The sequence below is a fragment of the Nannobrachium achirus genome, assembly GCF_963921795.1.
Source record: "Nannobrachium achirus genome assembly, chromosome: 14".
Taxonomy (NCBI): Eukaryota; Metazoa; Chordata; class Actinopteri; order Myctophiformes; family Myctophidae; genus Nannobrachium; species Nannobrachium achirus.
In genome coordinates this window covers 62,372,184-62,399,397 of record NC_137821.1, presented here as the reverse complement: position 1 = coordinate 62,399,397, position 27,214 = coordinate 62,372,184, and the positions used below count along the sequence as shown (strand labels likewise).

Genomic DNA, 27,214 nt, shown 5'->3' with positions numbered 1-27,214 from the left:
TTCAATTTGCGCTACACGGACCCCCTCGAACACGAGATGATGCATCTTAAGGGTTTTATCCTCCTAAAAGCGCCATCAAGGTACTATATATTTGAAAAAGACTGGGTTTCACGCGTGGAAGGGGAACACAACGGCTAAAACGGTCTGGATGGTAACCTAACCCCACTGTTTCTCAAACTTTTAAAATCGCAAGGTCTCCCCTTAACTCTGACAGTGTACAAATGGAACCAAATGGACCCGCTAGGGTCCATTTGGTTCCATTTGTACACTGTCAGAGTTACAGACTTTTAGACATTTCGATCCCCCCAAAAGAACCCACAGTCACAGAATCCACTCTGAGGAACGCTGGCCGAACCTAACCGCCGATATGCAACACGCAAGCAAAACTCGCAAAACCTTGCATATCAATGCCGTCTTGTAATGCTAATGATCGACATGTATGCGTGCGTTTTAGCCGCTCCAAACTAGTTTAAAAACAAAGGGATCCCGCTGCACTCTTCTTTATTTGGGTGTCAACTGACCCGCCGCTTATTTTCCTTTTCACAGAACGACACTCACAGGGGGATAAAAAAAACAAATTGGTTGTTGAGATTTGGAAGAGAGGAGAGAGCCATCATGCCGTTGACCCGGGTCAAGAAGACCACAGCGGCCGCTGGAAGCAAGATCCCCAAGCCGAGCAACAAGGGCAACGCTGAGAAACAGGTGGGTTCATGTTTAAAACCCTGTGTCTGGCATGCGTGGGGTTAGATTAGGGCCGTTTAAATCAGAGGATCAACCGCCCGTGTTATCCTAAAGGGGTCCCCAGACCCAAGCTAAACGATCAGTGGTGGAAAAAAAGGACTTTACTCAAGTAAATGTAAATGTATCAATACTGCAATGTAGAAATGCTCTGTTGCAAAGTTAAAAGTCCTGGATTTTCAAAATGTATTTGAGTAAAAGTAGAAAAGTGCTTGTATGAGAATGTAGCCTACCTGAAAGCTAAAGGTGCTCTTTGTGCAGACTGTCCTTTTTCACAAGTTTCAAATGTATCTTTTGAAAAAATCTACAAATTGTGAGCTTGCTATTTTCAAACTGAAATGTAGGTTATATACTGTAGGTCTGAAGTGGTGTAGTCAGAATCTACAAAGTAACTAGTAACTAAAGAGATGTAGTGGAGTAGAAGTAAAGTTACTGTACATTGAAAATACTAACTCCAGTAAAATACAAAATACCTGTAATACAATAATATCTGTTACTGTAAATGATAATAGTTAATCTTGTCCAGAGCATACACTAATGTATATTTTGATGTAGAGTAAACATAGACAGTAAAGCAATGCCGGACCAAACTACAGAACACATTGGACCAAATCACGTCTAACAATACAAATGTTCTTTGATACAAGCGATCTGATGTATTTGGTGCAATGTATTCAGAATCATCTCCCATGAAATCTTAAGTATTGTATATTTCATATAAAAGAAAAGGTTAGAGTCTCAGATTTCTTTACCTGGTTGGCTACATGTAGAACAGTAGGATCGATGTGACTAAAACATCATCATTTTAGAATATATATCAAATATATCAGTGTTTCTCAACCACTGTGCCTGGGGACCTTTGGTGTGCCCCCAAGAAGGGTCAAGTGTGCCGCTTGAAAGCCAGTATTGTATTTATCATTTTAAAAATGATTTAAACTAGTGAAAACAGCCGATCTACAAGCACACAACGCCTCGTGATGCAAGGCGTTGTGTGCTTGTAGATCCGCTGTTTTCACTACTGTTGTGCGACAGCCTTGTATGATGAAGCAGGGCTTTACTTTGCGAAGAAACGTACAAATCGGAAACTTGGAGATACAAGGTTTCTTCCCGACAGTGACGATATTTACACCCCCATATTATGCTGGTGTGCCCATGGATTCTTGGGACATGAAAAGTGTGCCCATGCAGAAAAAAGGTTGAGAAACACTGATATATATAATATCATTGCTGTCGGGTGGAAACCTTGTATGTCCAAAACCGTTTTGTATTCATCATTTTAAAAATTATTTAAATAGTGAAAATAGCAGATCTACAAGCTGCAAGGCGTTGTGTGCTTGTAGATCTGCTATTTTCACTAGTTTTGTGCGACGATCTTGTACAATGAAGCAGGGCTTTACTTTACAAAAAACACATACATATTTTAAACTTGGAGATACAAGGTTTCCACACGACAACGATATATTGTTTTGTTTAGGAATCAGCAGTGCACTCGTGTGAGGGGCCCTTTCACACAGTTTAAAAAATGACCCATTAGGCCATGGTCATTGGTCACAGAAACGTGAGATTTTATATTTTGCTTTAATGCATGTGTTTTCCATATACAGGAGGACGCCCCCCATGCCAAGAGGTCGTCCTCTCCGCCCCAGGGGGCCCCAAAGAAGAGGACAGCCTTCGTGGACATCACCAATGTAAATATTGCTCTTTGTTTTTATGATGGGATTGACCTTTATTATTGATCCATTGAGGGGGATTTCAGTTGTCATGGTAACAACGCTGTGTGAAACACAGGACACAATGCAGACGTGGGTTAGAAAGATGCATACATACATCAAGGGCTCCCAAACATTTTCAGGCCACGACCCCCCCCCCCCCCCCCCCTACATTTGGTATCTTTGCACATAAAGCTATTATCACCACAAGATTGAGTTGGTGGACAGCATTGAAACTAAACATCAGACTGAAAGTGTAAACTAAGAACACACGTGATCTGTAATTTTCTTTTTTTATTTTAAAGAATGCTTGGTTTTCACGGTTCCTTAAAGGAGTAGTTCACTCCCAAAATGAACTTTGACAAAAAGTCTCCATGGTATGAGTAATCAATAGAAAATGCTCACAAAATGAAAATGCTCACAACGGCGTTGTGAGCATGTAGATCTGCTATTTTCACAATAGAACCGTGTTATACAAAATGTAATGCCTCAACTCTTAGTGCTCGTCAGGGTGGGGGGTCCCCAGTTAATATATTTTGGGGGTCGCGGCCTGAAAAGGTTGAGAACCCCTGCCTTAACATACATTATAATCTGTGTGACCCGACAGTCATATTGTAGTGCTATTGAGATGCGTTTAGGTATGACATGTTTATCCCCCTGCCGACAGGCTGTCATTCAGTGTCTGTCTGAACGCCGTGACGATGGGGAGAAGAGAGTAAGTGTGTGTGCATCAGTCTCACCTGGGTGACAGACGCTGAAACAGTGTTTGTTTGTTCACATGCACGTGGTGTGTGTGTATGAGAGGCGTCTAGTTAAAGTGTAAAGGGCTTTGCACACAGGCGCGATTTTCAACCATTGCGTTTTTTCCATTTGCTGCATGATTAAAACGCATTGGATTTGGTGTGCAAGGCTGTGCGGATCCGAAAAGGAGTCATAAAAGGAGTCAATGAGTTTTTTTTACCGCATGCGACAAGACGCACAAATCGAACTGGGTTCGATCAGGGAAAAAACTCACAGTCGCAGCCACCTGCCGCATGGCAAATTCTGAGCTGGTGTGCATGAGGTCATAGAGAATCATTGTTTTCTTTAAAAATAAAATTTGTTTTTTCCGTGCGAAAGAAAACGCGTCTGTGTAAAGCCCTTTAGGCCGACTAACTTTATAACTTCCCCACCGCTTGGCGCACTGCTTTCTGTCTCAGAATCAACTATATCTGGTGTCGGGCACAAACCAGCTATGTTAAAAATATAAACTTTTTAGGAAATGGGGGGGGGAACAAAATAATCACTGCTCAACTGGAGTTAGGTTTTTAATTTGACCATTAAAGTGCCTAATCAATGACTTTTTAATACGTTTCATTGGTTCAATAGCCCAAATCCACATACAGATGTAAAGGCTGTTCGATAGCTCTGATTTACTAAAACGTTGAAAATGGAGATAGCTGGTGTGTGCCCACCAGCAACGATGTTGTTGTCACATAATCATGTTCACAAGTGTAATTTAAGCATTAAGTTGCAAGCTGTGTGTTTCTCATTTTGTTGTGTGCTATACACACATCCCATTGACAGCTGTGTGACACGTGCACCCTGCCACCTCACCTCGGTGTGATACGTACACGCTATGGTGTTTATCTGTTGTTGTGCTGACACTTGTTTCCAAACTACTGTAAAGGTGGTTGTGATATTCACATCATTTGACCTCACTGTGTGTGTGTGTGTGTGTGTGTGTGTGTGTGTGTGTGTGTGTGTGTGTGTGTGTGTGTGTGTGTGTGTGTGTGTGTGTGTGTGTGTGTGTGTGTGTGTGTGTGTGTGTGTGTGTGTGTGTGTGTGTGTGTGTGTGTGTGTGTGTGTGTGTGTGTGTGTGTGCGTTAGGCCTGGGGCGGTATCGACATTTTGTTACCGCGATTACCGTCTTCCCATTTACCGACGGTACTGCGGTAATTACCGCACCCCCGTATCTATTAATTAAGGTTCGGCGTAAGCCAAAATATTGCAATCATCTTCCCTAAAGTCGCCTCTCCAGACACAGCCTGACCGCCCGAGTTATACTTCTCCGTACAGCACAGCGGGTATGGCTTTGAAAGGAGCAGATCTACAAGCTCACAACACATTGCATCCGCGACGAGTTCTGAGCTTTTAGATCTGCACTGTCGGGTTACCATAGTAACGTAGGCTAGCTAGTAGGCTTTTCAGACACAAACAGCTGTGTGAACAAACCAGAAGAGGACGGGTAGTCAGATCGTGTACAGTGATTCTGTAAACTCACGTCACGTCTCAACTCTCAAATCCCAGTGATTGAGTGCTGCTATATACAGGTTTTAGTTACAAGACTTGACAGAAAAGGTTATAAAATCTCCGACGCGCCGCCGAACGGGCACAACGTGCGACGTGATGGAAAAAGTAAAATAGTTTCATTTTCGATTTTAGTCCACGCGGCCCGCGCTCCGCCAGTAATCCGTATGAATAAAAAAAGATATGCCACAACACAAGGTATGTATTAACATCCTTGTGTCGTGTGGATTACAAAGAAAGTTTACGCTGCTCTGTACTCCTCTACGCAGGCAGCAGCAGTGACTGTCTGTGTCTCTGAGAGTGAGAGTGACGTATGTGGCTTCCAAACTGTGGTACACGGCCCAGAGCAGAGCGGCATGGAGCGCATGCGGTCCTCGCTTCTCCCCTGTTTTAAAACTCGCTTGTTTTCCAATAAAAAATAGACTTTTTTTTGTCTTTTTTTACCGCGGTAAGCACACTGACACCGCGGTAGACCTCGGTTTACCGCGGTACGGCGGTTACCGTGTCCAACCCTAGTGTGCGTGTGTGCGTGCGAAATACATGTGTAGTAGAATTTGAAAAAAAGAAGATATTGTGAGGAATGGTGTATTCGTAGAGTTAAGGCTTTTTCAGAGTCCAAGGTGAAGAGCTCTCACCTCAAATTATAGGTGATAAGCTATCACCTAAAAATTAGATAACAAGTAGTCACAAATCTCACGATGAAGTCCTATCACCGTGGCGTGACATTTTGTTTGTATTGTTCTATCCTTCTCTTCCCCCGTCTGTCGCTCACGCCTCTATGCCTCTGAAACCAGGGGGAACACCGATTGGACCAATCAGTGAACGGGGTGATGAGGAGACTGTTGACAGAGGAGATGTCTTTAGGGTTCGCAGTGATAGCCCTTCACCGACGTGAATGACGCAATGGTGTAGTTTTCTGACTTTAAAAGACTACACCTCTCAAGTCTCTAGGTGCATTGATAGCACACAGATTTAAGAGTCTCATTAGTGCAGTGTTTCTCAACCACTGTGCCTGGGGACCTTTGGTGTGCCCCTGGGAAGGGTCAAGTGTGCCCCTTGAAAGCCAGTATTGTATTTATCATTTTAAAAATGATTTAAACTAGCGGTGCGAGGCGTTGTGTGCTTGTAGATCTGCTGTTTTCACTACTGTTGTGCGACAGCCTTGTATGATGAAGCAGGGCTTTACTGTGCGAAGAAACGTACACATTTGAAACTTGGAGATGCAAGGTTTCTTCCTGACAGTGGCGATATTTACACCCCCGTATTATGTTGGTGTGCCCATGGATTCTTGGGGCATGAAAAGTGTGCCCATGCAGGAAAAAAGGTTGAGAAACACTGCATTAGTGCACCGTATGATTGCTTTAGGCCTGGGAATGGGGTGAAACATGTTGGGAAAACTTTGGAAAAGTTGTGAAAATTCATTGTTAAACGTGTGTTGGGAACTCTGGACTCTAAGCTGTAGCCCTGATCACACCGACTGTGTCCACAGGCCCACAAGCTCCACATCAGCCTGCCAGGGAGGAAGAAAGACGCTCAGAAGAAGACCGCCAAGAAAACCACGTCTACCAACAACAACAGCAACGCTACCTCTGTGTCTGCTAAGAATGTGGATAACCTGAAAAAGTAAGGGCTCCTGCTTTTTTAACTTTCCTCTCTTTAACCCATTTAGGCCTAGAATTATTGCATGCTTTAACCAGTGAAAAATAGCAGATATACAAGCTCACAGCGCGGCACCGAGTGCCTCGCTGCGAGCTTGTAGATCTGCTATTTTTGGAAAAGTTGTGCAAATCTTTGAATATATATGTATTTTCAAAGCGAACGTTTGTAACTCAAATTCTGCTTCTGGGTGGTCCCTGGCTGGAACTAGATATTTTGAGATGGGGGGGGGTCTGTGGCCAAATAAATATCATTTTGGGGGTCCTTCACATGAAAAGGTTTGAGAACCACTGACATAGTAGTCTCTTAAGAACAGACTAACTGAGCTCCATTTAAGTGAAAAGGACCTTTTCTTTGACGATGGCTGGCCAGATAGACATAGAAACATGGGTTTTTCAAAAACCGTAGAAGGATTCAATAGACACTTATAGACAGATCTACAAGCTCGCAGCGCGGCACTGTGAGCTTGTATATCTATTTTTCAATAGTTAAAGCATAAAATAATGATTCACAATAATGTGTACCCGTTCTATTTAAATGCAAGGGAGTGAGTCTGCCGTTCTAAGTGTAACAGGGAGTTCATTCCACAGTTTGGGGGCCAGGAGGGCAAGGAGTCTAGGACGAGTGGATCGTTGTCCTGGGTTTTTTTTAAGCGAGGGTTCTGTCAGCCTCCATGTGTTAGCAGCTGATCTGAGTGAACAGGTGAGGACGAGGGTGTAGGGTTCGATCAGGCTTTGGAGGTATGGAGGAGCCGTACCTTTGGCTGCTTTGAAGGCCAGCATCAGTGTTTTGTACTCTGTGCGGGCCGCAAACGGGAGCCAGTGGAGGGAGCGGAGAAGGGGGAAGGCAGAGAGTCAGACACATGTGAGAATTTTAGCTCAACACCTCAGACTTCAGACACAGTTTCCCTCACACTTTCTAAATCAGGGGTCTTCAATGTTTTCAGGCCAAGGACCCCCTAGTTGGGACTGAGAGAGATGAAGCAGGGTCGTTGTCGGGTGGAAACCTTGTATGTCCAAAACCGTTAGTTTTCTATTTATCATCTATAAAATGTACTAAACTAGTGAAAACAGCAGATCTACAGCTTGTGGATCGGCTGTTTTCACTAGTTTTGTCATTCTTGTATGATGAAGCAGAGCTTTGCCTTACCAAAAGACGTACACATTTGAAACTTGGAGATACGAGGTTTCTGCCCGACAGTGACGATATTTTAGTGATTATGTTGCGAGGAAAACGTTGAGATAATAGCCATTTTGGTTAGAACTGACGGAAAATAACTTTGTACTTCCAGTTTAAAATGATACTAAATATTTTTTCAAGTGTCCAAATAAATTCGAAATATTATCAAATGATCTCGCGGCACCGTCACCCACTTTGAAAACCCCTGCCCGTCGAAGACCCATGTTCTAAATACATTTTCCTTTTTTTTTTGTTGTAATTTCTCCCTACCTCCCAAGGTCAACCTCCGTCAGCTCGGAGTACGACACAGCCGAGGAGACCGTCCTGCCGCGGTCGTCCTCGTCCTCTGCGAACTCCGAGGATACCGACGTCCCCAGCTCGTCTCCGGCGCCCGCGGAGGAGCAGAGCGTCCTCCCACGCACCACCAGCACGTCCTCGGTGAAGACCGACGACGCCAGCGACCTCCTCAGCTCGTACACGCTGTCTTCCTCCGAGGTCCAGGTCGCCGAAGAGGTGGTGGTCGCCTCGGTTGAAGAGCTGGTGGCTACCGCTGCTCCTGCTGATGCTCCCTCCGCTGGCCAGAAGCTGCCACTGCACCTGCAGAGACGACAGGTATGTGTGTGTGTTTTGTGTGTCTCTTGACTGCTGCTGTTTGTGCCAGTAATGGAATCTCACATTATCTCCTAGACTCTGTTCTTTGTTTATTAGGGTCCTGGGAAAGTCATGAAAAAAATAGCTACTTTTATTTTTGCTACACTGCCTGTCTTTGGGCATTGCACATAGGAGTAAGCAACTCGTTATTGCGCTGAATTATTGTTATATTGTCGTTGTCGGGTGAAAACCTTTGTATGTGCAAAACCGTTCGTTTTGCATTTATCATTTCAAAAATTATTTCAACTAGTGAAAACAGCCGATCTACAAGCACACAACGCCTCGCACCGCGAGGCGTTGTGGGCTTGTAGATCTGCTGTTTTCACTACTTTTGTGCGACGGCCTTGTACGATGAAGCAGGGCTTTACTATGCGGAAGAACACACACATTTTAAACTTGGAGATATGAGGTTTAATTGGGTTAAATATTCTGGAAAAGTTTTGGAAATTCATTGGTAAAAATGTGTTGGGAACCCTGGTTTTAACTTGTTATCTTTTGCTAAGCACCAAGCTATAGGCTTTTGCTTTGATTTACAATTTATATTTGGGGTACATTTGAAATGGAAGTTTCAAATATTTTTACTCATGATCAGAGCTTACGTTGCTCCAGACCGGTATGGCCGGAAGCATTTGAAAATTGTCGGAGGCAACAGTATGGCCACTAGGGATAGGACGACAATCGTTATTATCATTTAAGAAGCACTCGCAATAATCGTATCGTGGAGATTGAAATTTAACCCAAACCCTAACCTCAGAGAACTACGATACGATACGATAGACTTTATTGATCCCACATGGGGAAATTCATAGTTCTCACAGGAGCTCAACAAGTAAGGGAAACACGATACACATACATACACAAGAACAGTATCAACCCCAACACACGCTAAGCACATCACTAAAACAGCTAAAAAGCTAAAAAGCCAACACTTCCCTAGATAAAACACTTAAAATGCTACCAAAAATTCCTTGCCTGCTAATACTTCATGCGGGTACTACATAAGTGCACAGCAGAGATAAAGTGCACAGCAGAGATAAAAGTGCACGGCAGAATAAAGTGCAAAGCAAATAAAGTGCCCAGCAAAATAAAGTGCACCGCAAATAAAGTGCACAGAAAAAAGACCTAGCAGTTACTCTATGCCAGATGTAATTTCATAGGTTAACAATTTAGCTTCATAAGTCCTAGATCACAAGCTTCATAAGTTCCTATTATACACCTTAATGGCAGCCGGCACGAAGGAGCCACCAAACCTATTATGCCTAAACCTAACCAAAGTAGGACTAATGACTCTTATTGTCCCATGACTCCTTCCCTACTGGCTACGCGAGACTAGTCGGTCCTCTGCCTCACCATCTCCTCCCCCCAATCACAGGTCCCGGAGGAGTTCGACATCGACACCCAGAACAAGGACGACTGCTTCTTGAGCCCGGAGTACGCTCTGGACATCTTTGACTACCTCAAACAGAGAGAGGTAAAAGAGCAAAACAAACGGCTCGTTATTTAAAGGGAAATATTCACGTCTTACCTTTTCTAAATCCATTGCTTTACTATATGTATTGATTTGTCTCCCTCTCTTCCTCTGTGCAGGAGAAGTTTGTCCTGCGTGACTACATGCCCACGCAGCCCAGCCTGAGCCCGGGGATGAGGGCCATCCTGGTGGACTGGCTGGTGGAAGTGCAGGTGGGCTTTATTCCTGTGTTCGCTTTCAGAAGCGTTATGTGTGTGCTTTGTTTGTGTGCTGGCTGCACGTTAGGTTGCAACCAGTGTTGTTTTTGACAGCAAATTTCTTTTGTCATAATTTAGTCACCTGAAAGGTTTGTCTTATAATGTTAGTCGACTAAATATCACAAGATGTATTTTTCGGCAGGCCTTGATGGCATCTTAATGACTGATTTTACACTTGGTTGCTGCAACGCGTTGTGAGCTTGTAAATCTGCTATTTTCAGCCCGCAACACCTCATACCAAACATAAAATGACTCTCCTCTCCACTAGTCCCTCCCTAACGTTTTAGTCTAGTTTTTATTTTGTTGACGAAATTGTCAATGTATTTAGTCTTAGTTTTAGTCATCACAGCTTAGTTTTTATTTCGTTTTTATTCAGTTTTCGTCAATGAAAAAAACGTAGTCGACAAACATTTTTTGTCATAGTTTTAGTCAACGAAATCAACACTGGTCGCACTCGCAACACTCATCTGCCCCTATTTGTTATTTATTACTTAGAATTGCACTCCCACTGTCTGTGGGTGAAAGTGTTGTACTTGCACTCATGTGCATTTTTAACTCATTTGCTGCCATTTAACAATACCGTACTCCAATCCTGCCATAAGTCTCCATAGACTTCCATGTAATTCAATGTGCACGGATCATGCACACCCATGCCTAGATCATGCACCACGTGTGTGCAGATTGCTCACAGCTTTCAAACAAAAAAGTCAGAATGGAAATCCGTTCAGGCATTCATGAGTTAACAGCCACTATGTTTTCCTAATATGTAAACAAAAATGGCTGCCATGCTTGAAAGATGGGGATGCTATGGGGGTTAAACATGCGATTTCGCGATCGCTATCATGCCTACTATAGTTTTTGGGGTCAAAAAATGTTTTTTGAAAAAAAAAAAAAATGATTTTTTTTTTTTTTTTTTCTTTTTTTCAAAATTCTCGGGTTCCTCGGGCATGGCAGGGAGGTACATCGCAAAATTCTCGGGTTCCTCGTTTTTGGCAGCAAATGAGTTAAAGCTGTACTGTGGAAGCTGCTCAACTAGTGGTCAGTAGCGGTATTGCTTTTTTCGGCCGTTTTTCGCCGCGGACCACCGGAACGGGGGTCCGCGGACCACTGCGGCCGCCGCGACCCCCGTTCGCCGATACGAATCCATAGAGCCGTCTCCCGTCATTTTTAGACCAGAATTGAGGGAGTAGCATGCAAGATTCCTTCACCAATGTAAACACAGTTGCTAAGGGAAGCTATTTTCTGAAGAGACAGCAAGACTCGCTGTGATTGGCCGGTGGTGTATGATCGGCGCTGTGATTGGCCGGTAGTGTATCATGTGGGAGATGACATCATTTTGCCGGGAAATTCTCCCCCCCTCACAACTCATAGAAAACATATAAAGAGAAGGCTTCAGAAGCTGAAAATAACAGAGTGGGGGTTCTAAAACTTTAGCGATTTAACAGTTAGGACAATTTTAAGATTTGTTTTATAAAAAAAGTTACATAGTATAACTTTAATATGAGGGTTTCTACGTTGCAGTGTTGATACTTTTACTTCAGTAAAACGTGTGAGTGCTTCTGCCACCTCGGTCTTTAAAGCAAAACGTGTGTCTTTTTGCAGGAGAACTTTGAGCTGAACCACGAGACCCTGTACCTGGCGGTGAAGCTGACAGACCACTATCTGGCCAGCACCCCGGTCAACAGGGAGAGCCTGCAGCTCATTGGCTCAACCACCATGCTCATCGCCTCCAAGTTTGAGGTGAGAACGAAGCGCCGCTTGACTCGGTTCCCAGCCTTAACTCATCTAGCTCAGTGGTTCTCAACCTTTTCAGGCTGTGACCCCCCCCCCCCCCCCAAATAATCATATTTTAACTGGGAACCCCCTTACCCTGACAAAGCACTACGAGTTGAGGCATTACATTTTGTATAATACGGTTCTATTGTGAAAATAGCAGATCTACATGCTCTCAACGCCTCGCGTCGCGAGCATGTAGATCGGCTATTTTAAAAAAGTCCTTAAATTGTCACTTTAGAAATGTGCAGATACACTCCATACACTTGAACTTTATGTTGGTTTGTTTACTGTTGAGTGAGAAAAACAATGTTGCACATAAAGTTAATCATCTGGGGACCCCCTAATATAATTTGGGGGTCCCGACCCACGGGTTGAGAACCACTGATCTAGCGAATAGAAAAGCCTGGCCACGACATGAGGCAGAGAGTGCCTAGAGTAAACTATGAGGAAAGTTAACTACCTTTTTCTTTCAACTGAAAACTAGATAAAAACGAAACTATGATGGCTGAAACTAAGACTGATGTTCACAATTTTGTTAACAAATAAATCTAGACTAAAATGTTAGGGAGGGACCCAAACTAGACAATATAAGCCAATCTACAAGCTCACAGCGCGTCGAATGTTGTACGCTTGTACATTATTTATTTTTATTTTTATTGTATTATTATTTTTTTTCTCCTGGAAATCTTTGATTTTTTTTTTATTTGTGCATGTACAAATTTGACATGCACACAATTCAAGTGTCATAATTAAATTAAGCTGGTCAAACATGTTTTCTATAAGGGACAAAGTGTTTGTAAGAGGTGTGTTACTTTGTCCCCTGGGCACACACAACATTTTCTCTCTCCCTTCTGTCCTAAATTGACCCCCTTTCCTCTGAATCTGACACGCAGCAATTACTGTACCAGATGTATCAAAATGATGTAGGCCTTTTGTAGGGCTTTAATTTACACAAAAAAAAAAAAAAAACGGCGTATGGGGCAGTGTTGACACGTGTGTTTGTGACACAAGTGACAAGTGGGCTTGTTTTCCCGTAAAGTTGCGTGTGAATAATATTAGAAGTTGTGGGTTTGTTTTTAATTGTCAACGTTGTGTTGCTGGTTCCAGGAACGCAGCCCGCCCCTGATGGACGACTTCCTGTACATCTGTGACGACGCCTACCGGAGGGAGGAGCTTATCTCCATGGAGTGCAGCATCATGCAGACGCTGGGCTTTGACATCAACATCCCCATCCCCTACCGCTTCCTCAGGCGCTACGCCAAGGTGGGTGTTGACTCACTTGCTGCTATTTTAAACATAGGCTGAACTGTTACCTTTTAACGTGGGCACGTGCCCGCATAGTGCACGATCTGTGCACAACTCATGTAGTAGACGGGTAGACACGATGACAGCTTTCGAAAAAGAAAAAAAAATCCATTGGAATAGACAAATCTGGTGCCACGCTGCATCCTGCTGTATCTGCCAGTGTTTACATAAGAAAACATTGGAAACAGCCAGCTGTGCACTATGGTAACACGTGGACATGTTCGCGCACATAGCAGACGATATGTGCGCAGATCATATGCCAGGCGGGCACAAGAATCAAACGGCTATCAAATAAAAACATTTCTAAAAGGAGCTTTTGGTGAAAATATCAGACCTCCAAGCTCACAACACGTCACAGCGCGACACATTGTGAGCTTGTAGGTTAACTATTTTCAGTGTTTGAGGGTCCATGCTCAAGTTCCCTCAGTACCCAAGGGTACCACACTGAACTAAGCATAATCAAGTCAATAGTGGAGATGTTGCGTAACAGCATGGATTTCTATACAGAGAGGGCAATTCTGTCAACATAAGATGCTGCATTCAAGTTCAGGAGAGTTTGGACAAGGCAATTCTCTTGAATTGCCCGTTGCTCTCCCCAGGAGACAAGAGGGAGTGTAGCGCCCAGGATTACATTAGATAATTGTCACTGGGTGAAAAATGGGTTGCAAAATCGTGGAATAGAAATATAGATATAGGAAGTAAAGAAGCAACATGTGCAGCTGAGGAGATCTGGGTAGTTAAAAAAGTGCTTGCTCGCTTGCCTCATTGCATTCTCCATTAATGAAACCAAACTATAATTGCTATTCATTTCCTTACATGACTATATATGTGAACTGTGAGTCAAGAGTGCCCTCTTCTGTCAAAATGGAGAACTGCGGTTCCATGTGAGGCTTGCTGCCCATGCCTCCCTGTCCTTGCTTCTCGGGTAGCTTTTTTGCAGCATGTGTCACAATGTGCAGCGCACGCGTATCTTTCTTGAGACAAATAATGTACAAATGAAGGAGAAGGCAGAAGAATTGCACTCCTCTAATCACTTGCAATCAGTGCAGCTCGGGATGTGAGCAATTTCTTTCCACAGAATTGGCCAATTTGTGCAAATACGTTTTGTTGCTTGTTCGCGGACTAGGGATAGTCTTTGGACGGTGCTGCTACTCTGTGACTGTGCCAGAGAAAGAGTCGCTTCTTGCACCTGAGACCTTTTGAGTTCGAGATGCGTTTACTTTCACGTCCCTTGTACGTAGGGCTGTCACGATATGACATTTTGTTTGGCTTTTAGGCTTTGAAGTTGTACATGGTAGATATGACACATAACCTAAATACACAAAGAAATTACTGACATATTTGACAACTTTATACTTAAAAAATAACATTGATAGTGGAAATAGCCGATCTACACGCTCACAACGCGTCACGATGCGACGCGTTGTGAGCTTGTAGATCTGCTATTTCCACTATTTTTGACTGGAAGCGATTATGACGATTTATGAAAAATAATCACGATTAGACGATTATGTAATAATTGTGACAGTGTGACAGCCCTACTTACAGTTAACAGTTTAGGCATTTAGCAGACGCTTTTAATCCAAAGCGACTTACAATAAGCAGATACAACATCACAATAATAAACAAGATAATAGGTCAGTACATTAACAGCAATATAACAATGTAAATGGATATCTATCTAGAGAAAAACACAATATAATCAAGTTCTAAAGAAACCTAACAAACAAATGTTAACTAGCTTCATGTATGGTCATTGATTTTACTGTAGTGCTAAGGGTTTAGGTGGAGTCTGAAAAGGTGAGTCTTCAGTCCACGGCGAAAGGTAGCGAGTGAGTCCGTTGTTCTAAGTGCGACAGGGAGTTTATTCCACAACTTGGGAGCAAAGTACCCAAGTTGTACGTTTGTTTGCTCATGGTTTGTTTGTTTGTGCTCCCCCCCTCCCCCCCTTGGCAGTGTGTGAGTGCAGACATGGAGACCCTGACCCTGGCCCGCTACGTGTGCGAGCTGAGCCTGCAGGAGATGGACCTGGTGGAGGAGAGGGGGTCCCGGCTGGCGTCGGCCTGTCTGCTCATAGCCCTGGTCACCAAGGACATCGGAGGATGGGTGAGTGTTCTCTGATGTAGCGGCTCAGGGGTTAAAGTTCTCAGTCCCGGGGACTGATTTCAGCACAGATATAAAGAGCTAGATGCCTCGTTCGCCTCTGCAGTGAATTGGAGCGATGTGCAAAAGTTCTTGTCCGGACTTCCTTGGAAAAACTAAGGGAACGCTGTCAGTCAAAGTGACTACTGGCCAATCACAGCGCGACTTTTCCAGGACTTATCCAAGGACCACAATTCAATTCAACAGAGCCAGTTCCGATGTTGCGCTGCTCAGCTGTTCTCACAGGCTGCGTGCGTAAAGACCCACCCCCACCTGCCTCTGATTGGCCTGTGAACTTCCCTATGGGTGACGCACGCGGAAGCAATGAAGACGGAAGTGATGAAGATTCCCTTAGTTGCTAAATGCATATGCCCCCTAGCCCGAAGGAGGCATCTAGCTTTTTATATCTGTGGATTTCAGTCTTGAGGATTCCATCGGGCAGGGGTCTTCAACAGGGGGTCCGGGACCCCTAGGGGGTCCTCAGAGTTACTACAGGGGCTCCTCCAAATCTTTGTGTGATAGAAGCTTTTTTTTCTCCTTTTCTGTGTTAACCACTTGAACCCTAGCGTCCATATTCTGAGAACTTTAGCCAAACATAGCAGATCTACAAGCTCGCAACGCCTCGCGCTGCGAGGCGTTGCGAGCTTGTAGATCGGCTATTTTTGGCAAAGAGGTTTCGTGTAGAGGGGAAAAAGAGCAGACTAAGTGCAGAGTGAAAGATGAAGTATTGACGGTTCAAGTGGTTAAATATCTGGAAACACAAATTTCCATGAACCCAAAATACACTGATGATTGTCCTGTCAAACGATGAAACTATATTGTATCTATGGGTTGTGGGGGTCCCTGCTTCATCTCTCTCAACTAAGGGGTCCTTGGCCTGAAAACGTTGAAGACCCCTGCCATAGGGGCTATTTCTGAGATCAGTGCAGATCTGCAAAAAATAAATGAATAAAGTGTCAAAACGCTAGTCAAGTGATCTCTAAACTAAAAAGCAGTTATAATTTCAAGATATGAGTATACAGACTAGCATAGAATACAACAGAACTTCAGGAGATACTTCTATAAAATGAAGCATGGATTGGCACCCACACAGTCAGTGAAGGCAGTTCAGAACTTCAGGGAAACACCCCAAATATTGGTGTGCGTTGCACGTGCCATGTTTCTAAAGTCACATATTGGGACATGGTCTGAAAATACATTTCAGTCTTGGGATTTCTTTGGGCTTTAACACCTGGATGTAGCACTTCTCAAACCTTTTCAATAGGGGTGTAACGATATAGTAACTGCATCGAAATATCGTTTTTAACTTAAAAAATCGAAATGAAAACATCTAAAATCGAATCGTATCGTTTGATTTTGTATCGTATCGAATCGGCAGTGCAAAGAATCGATACTACCCACTTGTGTATTGTATTTAGCATTTTTAAGAAGAAAAAATGAAAAGGATGGGTTTAATTACTTTTCCTTTCCATACACTGGTCTATCGATAAGTGTGTGTAATCTCTGGGTTCATGTCAAGGTGCAGGTTTGTCAATATACAAATTGCACATTTAAGTTAATCATCTGGGGACCCCCCAAATTATTTTGGGGGGTCGTCAGATTTCCCACTCAACAGTAAACAAACAGACAAAGTTGTATACCCTATTGTAAGTGTATAGAGGGTATCTGCACATTTCTAAAGTGACAATTTAAGGATGTTTTAACCCCTAATGACAAATTAAACATTGGCCAAATTGTCAAATATTAGAGGCAGAAATTGTGAAAAATAGCAGATCTACATGCTCACAACGCCTCGCAACGCGAGGTGTTGTGAGCATGTAGATCTGCTATTTTCACAATAGAACCGTGTTAATACAAAATGTAATGCCTCAACTCTTAGTGCTTGTCAGGGTGGGGGGGTCCCCAGTTAAAATATAATTATTTTGGGGGTTGCGGCCTGAAAAGGCTGAGGACCACCCTCTTAGCCTGTAGACCCCCATTTGAAAAGAGATGCCAGCGATCCCCATAAGAGAATATTTTTTACGGCTCAACCATTTTAATTTCAAGGACCCCCAGTTTGACATGTTTTTGGTCTTAGACCCCAATCCCCCAGTATACCCCCATTATATTGCAAAATCAATGTTAATTTAACTCTGAGAGTGAACATTTCTGAGTTTAGGACCCAAAAGGGCCCATTTGTTTCTCAACTATCGTTTAGCTGGGGACCCCCTTCTGTGCTTGTAGATCGGCTGTTTTCACTAGTTTAGTTTTTAGTTTAGCTTAGTTTTTTTAAATGATAAAAATGAATGGGTTTTGGACGTACAAGGTTTCCACCCGACAACAACGATCTTAGTTGACTAAGATCTTATGATATTTAGTCGACTAAGATCTTATGATATTTAGTCGACTGAAACTAAAACATTTCAGATGACCAACATGACAAAAACAAAATAAATTTGTATTCAAAAGACTATGACTAAAACTACGGTAAATCAAAATTTTGCTCTAAAAATTAACACTATAAGGGGGAAATTACAGGCCCTTGCTTTATTGTATTTTAATTGCAAACTTGGAGGGTGAGTTTATATAGGTCTGTCACGGTTATGACATTTTACATGACAAAGAATTGTCACTCAAATAATTGCGATTAATGATTTAATTGTGTATTTGTTGTTGACAATTACATTTCTGTTTGGCTTTTAGGCGTTGAAGTTGCACATGGCAATCATGACACATAATTTAAATATACAAAGAAATTACTGACATTTTTTGACAACTTTACTTAAAAAGAACATTGATAGTGGAAATAGCCGACCTACAAGCTCACAACACGTCGCATCGCCACCGTTGCCCTGATACATGCCAAACTTTGCACACACACACTCCTTGGCTGCCAAAGCACAACCCCCACCCCTCATTTCTCACATGTCCCTCTTCTAGCGCCACCATGAGGTCGATTCTTGCAAAAGACATTTCTGGTCACTGCTCCTACAAATTTTGCCCTAAAATCATCACGCAAATCGGTACACAGTATGTCTAGAGTCATGTCATCAACATGGATCTGTCACATTTAGTGCCACCATCAGGCCGATTTTTACATGCGACCTGACGGTCGCTCATCTCCCGATTTAGGGAGTCTTACTGGTACTTTATTACTCTATTTTTAAAGTCTCTTGTCTCCTTTCTCTGTCTCTTCCAGTCTCCCATCCTGCAGTTCCACACAGGCTACACAGTGTCAGATCTGGCCCCTGTCGTCAGGAGACTCCACGCCATGCTGTGTGCCCCTCCGGACGAGAAGCTGAAGGCCATCAGGAGCAAATACGCACACAAGTAAGTGGCGCAGAGCTGAGGCAACGGCAGCAATCGGGGTTCATTTAACCCAGGGGTCTTCAACGTTTTCAGGCCAAGGACCCCTTAGTTGAGAGAGAGATGAAGCAGGGACCCCCACAACCTGTTCATAGTTTCCATATAGTTTCATCTTTTGACAGCACAATAGTCGTTGTATTTTAGGCCAGTCAATCTTAGCAAAAAAAGGGCCTGACCCAAAAGAAATTGCAATAGTAATGGTTCAAGGTTTTTTATGATCCTTAGTCATCCAAAAAACATGTTAAAAAAAAATCCATTTTATTCTTAGTGGATCAAGGTGAATTCAGGGGATTCAAGTTTGGATCCCTTCACTTACGATACAGGAAAAATCACACCCGTGTGAACTGAGCGGTGGTTTACCCTCCCCCCTTCCCCCCTGTGTGTGTGTGTGTGTGTGTGTGTGTGTGCGTGTGTGTGTGTGCCTGGCCTGGCCTGGCCTGGCCTGAAAACAGCGCCCCTCCCTTAACATGTGTGGTTAGAAAAGGTACTACACCACATTCTTGAGGCTACATACGGACCCACCCACATACACACACGTACCTCTACACACACGGCCACGTATAGGAGCGGCGTGACCACCGCTCAAAAAAGACCCCCAAAATCTTTAAGTAGCATGTGAGGGGTCTAACTAGTGGTTTTTCATGATTCGGAATCCATTCCAAGCATTTGTTTTGCACGGAAAGCATTCCTCTGGCTAATAATGAATGTGTTCCCAGTCTAAATGGGTTAATTTGAGACCAAATGTCTGATGTTTTCTTTTTTTTTTTTTTTTTTTGCTTTCCTTCATCAGGGTGTTCTTCCTAGTGGCAACCTTCCCTGTAGTGTCCATGGAGCGCCTGGAAGACGTGCTAACGCCACCAAACCCTGCCGAAAACCACCAAGAGTAAAAAGGTGTTCCATCTTCCAAGAAGAAGAAACCTGTAAATAGTTCAAAAAACCTGTTTATTGCACTTGATAATGTTTTAATATTTATATATCAGTGTAAGCCTGCCTGTGCTGTTTGCCTGTGTTGTTTTTATATACAAAAAAAAAGCTTTAATAAAGTTTTAACAGGTCCTGTCGATAGCAAACGTTCTCAAATTTCTGAAACGGAGCAGTTGTCTTTGTAATTCTTTTGTTGTTGTGTTTAAAATGTTCTTAAACATTTTATGAGAAGAAATGTGTGCGTTGTGACTGAGAGCTGGCTGTGTATATATTTTTCTCTCTTTTCACTCGGGAGGCAAAAGTGCACGTTTCGTGCTCATTTATTCATTTGAATGTACACACCGTATGTTTCACTCTCAACACAGTTGATGTCATATTTCATTTCTTAAGTTTGTAAGCTAGTTGTGTACATCTTGTTACATCATGTACATATTTTCGTACCAATTTGTACAACAATTGTGTAAAAGAAATAAAGAACCGTTTTATATTATGTTTGAATTCTCTTTTCGTTTTTGTTTTGGGTTTTCGTTTTGTTAGTAGTCATTGATATTTGTCAGAAAGTAGAATGTAAGGCCTGGACTCTGACTTTAACCTTCTTTTCAAGCTACTCTTAATGTTTGTTTTGGTATTCTTTACAGACTGAAATAGTTTTTGTTTTTGGCAAACCTTTAGTATTTGGTGCTTGACTTTGGTACACTACATGACCACAAGGGGTCAGGAAAGCTCCATGTTCCATGTACCCAATGTTCAGTTTGTAGGTGAATTATATCAGTGCAGGAGTTTATACCCTTTTCAGCCTAAAAGCTAATATAGAGAACTTGTTTACCAAACGTAATCTCTCTTTTGGGTCACGGGCTAAAACGTTTTGGGAAGTTGAATGAGGAAAAATGAAATGACATGATGTTAAAGGGATATTTCACTTTAAAAAATTTTTTTTTTTGTCATTTTATCGTCAGGCTTTTGGGAACACCCAGTAGTGACTGTTTTTTTTTTTTTTTTTTTTTTTTTTTTCATATTTCTTCATTCAGTATTTAGATATTTGATATTCATTTCCCCCCATTTTCCCCCTTCCAGGACCTTCCTATACAAACCCATTATAACTTCAAACTCCATTTTAACAATGATAGATTCAATGAAAACACCTGTCCTTTTTCCTGGTGACTCCTGTCACCCTCCAAATACATGAGCAGGCTGTGTTTTTTTTCGATAACTTTTTTCATTGATTTCTATTCATCTTTTGGGGAAATAAAAAATATTAAATACAATAAAAGATTATAAAAAATAAAAGAACAAAGTTATTGAAAAAACACAGCCTGCTCACGTATTCGGAGGGTGTCAGGAGTCACCAGAAAAAAGGATGGGTGTTTTTATTGAATAATCATGGTTAAAATGGAGTTTGAAGTTATAATGGGTTTGTATAGGAAGGTCCTGGGAAGGGGGAAAATGGTGGGAAATGAATATCAAATATCTAAATACTGAATGAAGAAATTCAAAAACTGTCCTGGGTGTTCCCAAAAGCCTGATTAGACGATAAAATGACAAAAAGGTTTTGTTTGAAAGTGAAATATCCCTTTAATGCTGACAAAGAGAGGATGCATGACCTCTAGAACAAACGTTTTTATTAACCCATTCAGAACGGGTACACAGTATTGTGTATCATTATTTTATGCTTTAACTATTGAAAAATACCAGATATACAAGCTCACAGCGCGGAGTGCCGCGCTGCGAGCTTGTAGATCTGCTATTTTTGAAAAATTGTGAAAATTAGAATAGAATTCTATAAGTGTCTTTTGAATCCTTCTAAGGTTTTTTGAAAAACCTATGTTTCTATGTCAGCAATCTGGCTAGCCATCGTCAAAGAAAAGGTCCTTTTCACTTAACTGGAGCTCAGTCAGTCTGTTCTTGAGAGACTACCATGTCAGTGGTTCTCAAACCTTTTCATGTGAAGGACCCCAAAAATTATATGTATTTGGCCACGGACCCCCATCTCAAAATATTTAGTTCCAGGGACCACCCAGAAGCAAAATTTGAGTTACAAACGTTCGCTTTGAAAATACATATATTCAAAGATTTGCACACATTTTCACGACTTTTTCAAAAATAGCAGATCTACAAGCTCGCAGCGCGGCACTCGGTGCCGTGCTGTGAGCTTGTATATCTGCTATTTTTCACTGGTTAAAGCATTCAATAATTTTAGGCCTAAATTAAGCAGCATTCAGTTTTCTTCTAAGCCTTTTGTCTCAGCCAAAGAGTCATTGTTTACTTTGGCGGCATTCACACAGGCACGTTTTATTGCAATTAAAACGAATCCTCTAACGTATATTGTCGGAAAATACACAACGTTTGGGCATGTGTGAAGTCGCATCCGTATTCTTTTTCGAATCAAAGAAACAAATGCAAATCCACAAAAAAACGGTGGTTTCGATTCGCTACATTAAACGCTTCACTGTTGGTGTGAATCCATCCGTCTCAAATACAGGCAATAAAACATTGTGGTATATGGCTCCATATGTGGCTCCATATGTGTGCGGGTTAAATCCATAGTTATATATAAAAGGTTAAATCCCCCTCCAGACCGCCCGCGCTCATTAGATGTATGACCATTAGCCTAAGGTCCATGCTGGCCGCCCCCTCCCCTCATTGATTTAATTTCTGATCACCACTCCCTCGATCGCGCATAGTGTATTATTTGTGAGGAGTTGCTCACAGTCAGGCCTAATATACAGTAATATTAGGCCGATGTGTGGGTCTCTCGCCCTTGCTCGCGCTCTCTCTCTCTCGTTCTCTGTGCCAAATCATGTCCAAATGGAGACGCTTTACGCACGGAGCGCAGAGAGAGGGAGCAAGGGGAGGGCAAGACGAGGGGCAGAGAGATAGAGAGAGAGGGGGGGGGAGAGAGAGAGAGACGTTAACGTTCTCCTCTTTGTAGATATTCATCTCTTGCTAAAATATTTGCTGTCTGGTTTATTGCTGCCTGCTGGTAAGTCCCTCCGGCCGCCGCTGGTTTTATTTTTTGATCGCCCGTTTCCGACTGCAGATAAATAGGCTAATGCCTGTGCCGCAATTTTGCGGGGGTCCTGCGGTTACATTGTGAGTTGAACTTGAAGAATTAACACAATTAGTGCTGCAGGGTATGAAGGGTTAACTTTTCGTTGACGCCACGCAGATCCCCCCATTAGCACACGCTGTTATTGTGTAAGGCATGCCTGGAATGTGTGTACACACACGGACTGCTGAATGACATCAACGATTACGTCATCTAGTCACATGACTTGTGTCATGTGACAGTGTGTCATGGCGGCCGCAAGGCTTGTCTTGTTGTTGTTGTTTGGAGCCGTGCTATGGGATATAAAGTCTTATTTGGAGTAAATGAAGTCTCTTTATGGGCCTCTCCATTGACTTAACATGGAGGAGCTTCACTTCGCGTGCACGCCCAACGTGCGTTTTAAACAAATCGCGGACATTACCGATGCGGCCGCGACTGGAGCTACATACAGTAAGTATTAATACATTTACTGTAAATACAGTAAGATTGACGGTGAGCGCTGTCAATGGCGTCGTGTAGTAACCGGTTTTAATGACGGTGAGCGCTGTCAATGGCAGCAGAACAGTTAATAAACATAGGGAGATGGAGGAGGCATTATTATGCAGCTTGGATACATACATGTCCCTGGACAGACATGGACGATTCCTTGTTTCGGATGACAAAGTGCAGTGCGAGCGCGAACGTATCAATTAAATATGCAAGAATGTAGCAACTTCACCCCTCCCATTCGCACGACTAAACCGAATTATATTATGAGAATGTGGCCTCTGTGCGATGAGCGATGACTCATCAGTGGGGTAAAGCAGGGGTCTTCAACGTTTTCAAGCCAAGGACCCCTTGGTTGACAGAGAGATGAAGCAGGGACCCCCACAACCTGTTCATAGATTCCATATAGTTTCACTGTTTGGCAGCACAATCATCAGTGTATTTTGGATTCATGTCAATTTGTGTTTTCAGATATTTAACCACTTGAATCATCAATACTTAAAAAACTTGACCTTTCACTCTGTACTTAGTCTGCTCTTTTTCCCCCCTACACCAAACCTCTTTACCAAACATAGGCGATCTACAAGCTCACAACGCCTCGCAGCGTGAGGCGTTGTGAGCTTGTGAGTCTGATTGCGACCGTCAGGTCGCAGTTACTACCAAAACCTCCACCGGCTGTCTGTCAGTCAGTCTGTCTGTCTGTCTGTCAGTCTGTCCGTCACGTCACACTTTTCCCCAACTCATATCTCCGCCACCGTTGCCCCAATCCATGCCAAACCTTGCCCACACACTCCTTGCCTGGCAATCCACAACCTCCAGGGACCCCCGGAGCTCCAGGGACCCCCTTCTGCCGCCACCAAAAAGTGCAAAAATGACCACCCTAACGGGGCTGTTCACAGGGAATTCCCGGGGACCACCAACTCCTGGTGCTCCAGAACGGATGCAAAAGTGATCGCACCCCTAGTGGAGATCCCCCACTACTGCAGCGCACATAAAATGCCGTAACTCGGGCTAGGAGCGGCCAGGAGAGCTGGGGCCGTTACCCACGTGTCCGCCTCGGCGGTGCCAACAGAGCCGTCAAAATGAATCTGTCCCATATAGCGCCACCATCAGTCCCATTTTTTCAAACACATTTTTGGACACTGCTCCTACAGATTTTGCCCAAAAATCACGCAAATCGGTACACAGTATGTCTACACTCATGTCATCAACATGGATCTGTCCCATATAGCGCCACCATCAGGCCGATTTTTTCAAACACATTTTTGGACACTGCCCCAACAGATTTTGCCCTAAAATCACGCAAATCGGTACACAGTATGTCTACACTCATGTCATCAACATGGATCTGTCCCATATAGTGCCACCATCTGGCAGATTTTTTCAAACACATTTTTGTACACTGCTCCTACATATTTTGCCCTAAAATCACGCTGCGACCTGACGGTCGCTTATCTCCCGATTAGGGAGTCTTACTGGTTTTCAGAGCTGGAAAAAAATGACCATGTTGTCAGAATGTTACTCAGGGGATATCTTAAAAAGTCCTGGAATAAATTCCTTACCAAAAGATTTATTCACCAATGTGTTTGTAAAGGTGTCTAGTAACACATCTCACAAAGACTGAAATTCAGTTTCCCTAGGAGAATCCGTTACAGCTGATCAAAGTTGGGCTCCCATTAACTTAACTATACAGGATAAAATACACCAAAAATAAATATGCTTTAAGTAGCATGTGAGGGGTCAAGCTAGGGGTTTTTCATGATTGTGAATCCATTGCAAGCATTTGTTTTGCACAAAAAACATTCCTTGTGGTAGAGGCGGCTCCCACAAAACTGTAAAAAGTGATGACTCATCACTAAACCATAGTTTTCATGGGGACTATTATCCCTAGGAATGTTTTTTCGTGCAAAACAAATGCTTGCAATGGATTCACAATCATGAAAAACCCCCAGTTTGACCCCTCACATGCTACTTAAAGCATATTTATTTTGGTGTGGTTTATCCTGTAGGGGAGAGTGGGGTAAACTGAGACACTTTTTACATTTGCTCCCCTCTAGGTGAACTAAAAGATAAATCAGTACAAATTTTCAAATGTCCTAGTAATTTGGAATATTTCCTAACAATGGAAGTTATCAGAATGTGTTCAAGACAAAAGGCAGTGTTTTTTAAAAAAAAGTGGTCTTGTGTCTCACTTTACCCCAGCATCGGGGTAAACTGAGACAGACCAGATAAATCAAGGGGGTAAAGTGATCCACTTACTTTTGTCTCTTTAAAACTACCATACCGTAACCAGGTTAAATGCACAATACAAAAATTCACATAGCAGAAATTATTTTAATAGTGTTTGTCCTGTCATTTCCACCCATGTGTCAAATAATGACACATGAGCAGAAAGAAAAAAGAAAAAAACCTATTATAAAAGGGTTTACCAAACTTTTCTCAGTTGTTCCTTATGTAATTTTTCCTGCAGAATCCATTTCTGCAAAGTATATTGCCTGCCTGTCTGCATGCCTGCCTGTGTGTGTTTGTGCGTGCGTGTGTGTTGTGCTGGGAAGTCTCAGAAGCCACTAAGTGTCCGGAATACTACCAGCCTCCACCTGAGGGGTTCTACTGCCCACAGTAAAACCCACTCACCTGACACAAAGTCCTGGATGAAGAGGTGAACGTCTCCCACACTTACCCAGGACCCCAGAGGCTCTGATTTAGTCAAATATGCTAATTATCTCATTAATTATGCAATACAACAATATACTTTGAAGAAATGGATTCTACTGTACTCTTCTGTGTTTGTCTGAGTTCAAGAATTGAAAAAAAAAAAAAAAATTAAATATGTAAAAAAGAAATGGATTCTACAGGGAAGAATAAATAGGAATCAATTGAGAAAGGTTTGGTACACCCTTAAATCAGGTTTTTACAGCTTTCTCCCTGTCTATCATGTTGGGGTAATGCGTTATCTTTCTTTATTCTTTTCTTTTTTGAATGATTTTCTTTGTAGCATGATACTGTTGTGTTGCATCAGGATAAACATGAACGTAGTTGTGACATTGCATTCCATGCCATGACAGTCATTTTAATCAGTGTTCAAGTTTCTTCCTCCGATGTTCCATTACTTAACTAGAATGGAATCACAATAATGTTCCAAGCCTTTCTCATCAACAGAATACCTGTCCTTAATGAAAACCACAACTATTAGTTTCCTTGCCAAAAAGAAAACTAGTTTAGCTGGTCTGATCTCCTCCTGTCCTCAAGTAACACTCTCTTCAAAGCCAGCAGTCTCTAGTCTATACTGTCACTCTGAAAAGAATTGTGCTAAATGTCACTAACGCTAAAGGTTATTGTGTTTTATTCATCTTATTTCAAATAACACAACACAACGCTAGAAAAAAAAAGATTGTGTGTGGTGGGTCTTTGAAGGGAGAATAAGTAGGGAATCAATTGAGAAACGTTTGGTAAACCCTTTAATCAGGTTTTTACAGTGTTCAAGTTTCTTCCTCCGATGTTCCATTACTTAACTAGCATGGAATCACAATAATGTTCCAAGCCTTTCTCATCAACAGAATACCTGTCCTTAATGAAAACCACAATTATTAGTTTCCTTGCCAAAAAGAAAACTAGTTTAGCTGGTCTGATCTCCTCCTGTCCTCAAGTAACACTCTCTTCAAAGCCAGCAGTCTCTAGTCTATACTGTCACTCTGAAAATAATTGTGCTAAATGTCACTATAACGCCAAAGGTTGTGTTTTATTCATCTTATTTCAAATAACACAACACAACGCTAGAAAAAAAAATATTGTGTGTGGTGGGTCTTTGAAGGGAGAACAAGCAGCTTCCTTCTTTATTTGATATAGATTTTATTTTTCATTTTCAAAGTTACAGCAGTGCAGCAGTATGGAGACAGAAATGGTGTACTTGCCATTAAAATATAATTAAATAAATAAAATTTAAAAAAGCAATACTGTGGGTTTCTGGTAACCTTTGGGTTTCTGGCGTCACCCAGGCAAAGACCTCCCCTATCGGTACTCCCAGGTCCATTTCTGGAACAGTTGACTGTCCTGTCTGTCTGTCTGTCTGCCTGCCTGCCTGCCTGCCTGCCTGCCTGCCAGCCTGCCTGCCTGTGTGCATTTGTGTGTGCGTGCGTGTGTGTGTGTGTGTTGTGCTGGGAAGTCTCAGTGTCTAGAATGCTACCAGCCTCCACCTGAGGGGTGGAGGCTGCCCACAGTAAAACCCACTCACCTGACACAAAGT

At 42.6% G+C, this 27,214-nt stretch overlaps 1 protein-coding gene across 1 annotated transcript; it reads left to right on the top strand.

Annotated features, from left to right (window-relative positions):
* The first annotated feature begins 553 nt into the window (after nt 1-553).
* Nucleotides 554-19,577, top strand: ccnb3 (cyclin B3). The gene is made up of 11 exons (XM_080742387.1): nt 554-702; nt 2,343-2,426; nt 6,226-6,359; nt 7,850-8,183; nt 9,595-9,693; nt 9,810-9,902; nt 11,550-11,687; nt 12,831-12,986; nt 14,985-15,134; nt 18,349-18,479; nt 19,306-19,577. Exons 1-11 carry the CDS (start codon nt 616-618, stop codon nt 19,400-19,402), a joined length of 1,503 nt encoding a protein of 500 aa, XP_080598513.1. The 5' UTR covers nt 554-615; the 3' UTR covers nt 19,403-19,577.
* Nucleotides 19,578-27,214: the final 7,637 nt, after the last annotated feature.

Bases quoted from the DNA above. Each gene is read 5' to 3' on its own strand.
- ccnb3 (XM_080742387.1), top strand. From the start codon at position 616: ATGCCGTTGACCCGGGTCAAGAAGACCACAGCGGCCGCTGGAAGCAAG. The intron at 15,135-18,348 runs GTGAGTGTTCTC...TGTCTCTTCCAG, and splicing joins CCAAGGACATCGGAGGATGG to TCTCCCATCCTGCAGTTCCA. The intron at 18,480-19,305 runs GTAAGTGGCGCA...TTCCTTCATCAG, and splicing joins AGGAGCAAATACGCACACAA to GGTGTTCTTCCTAGTGGCAA.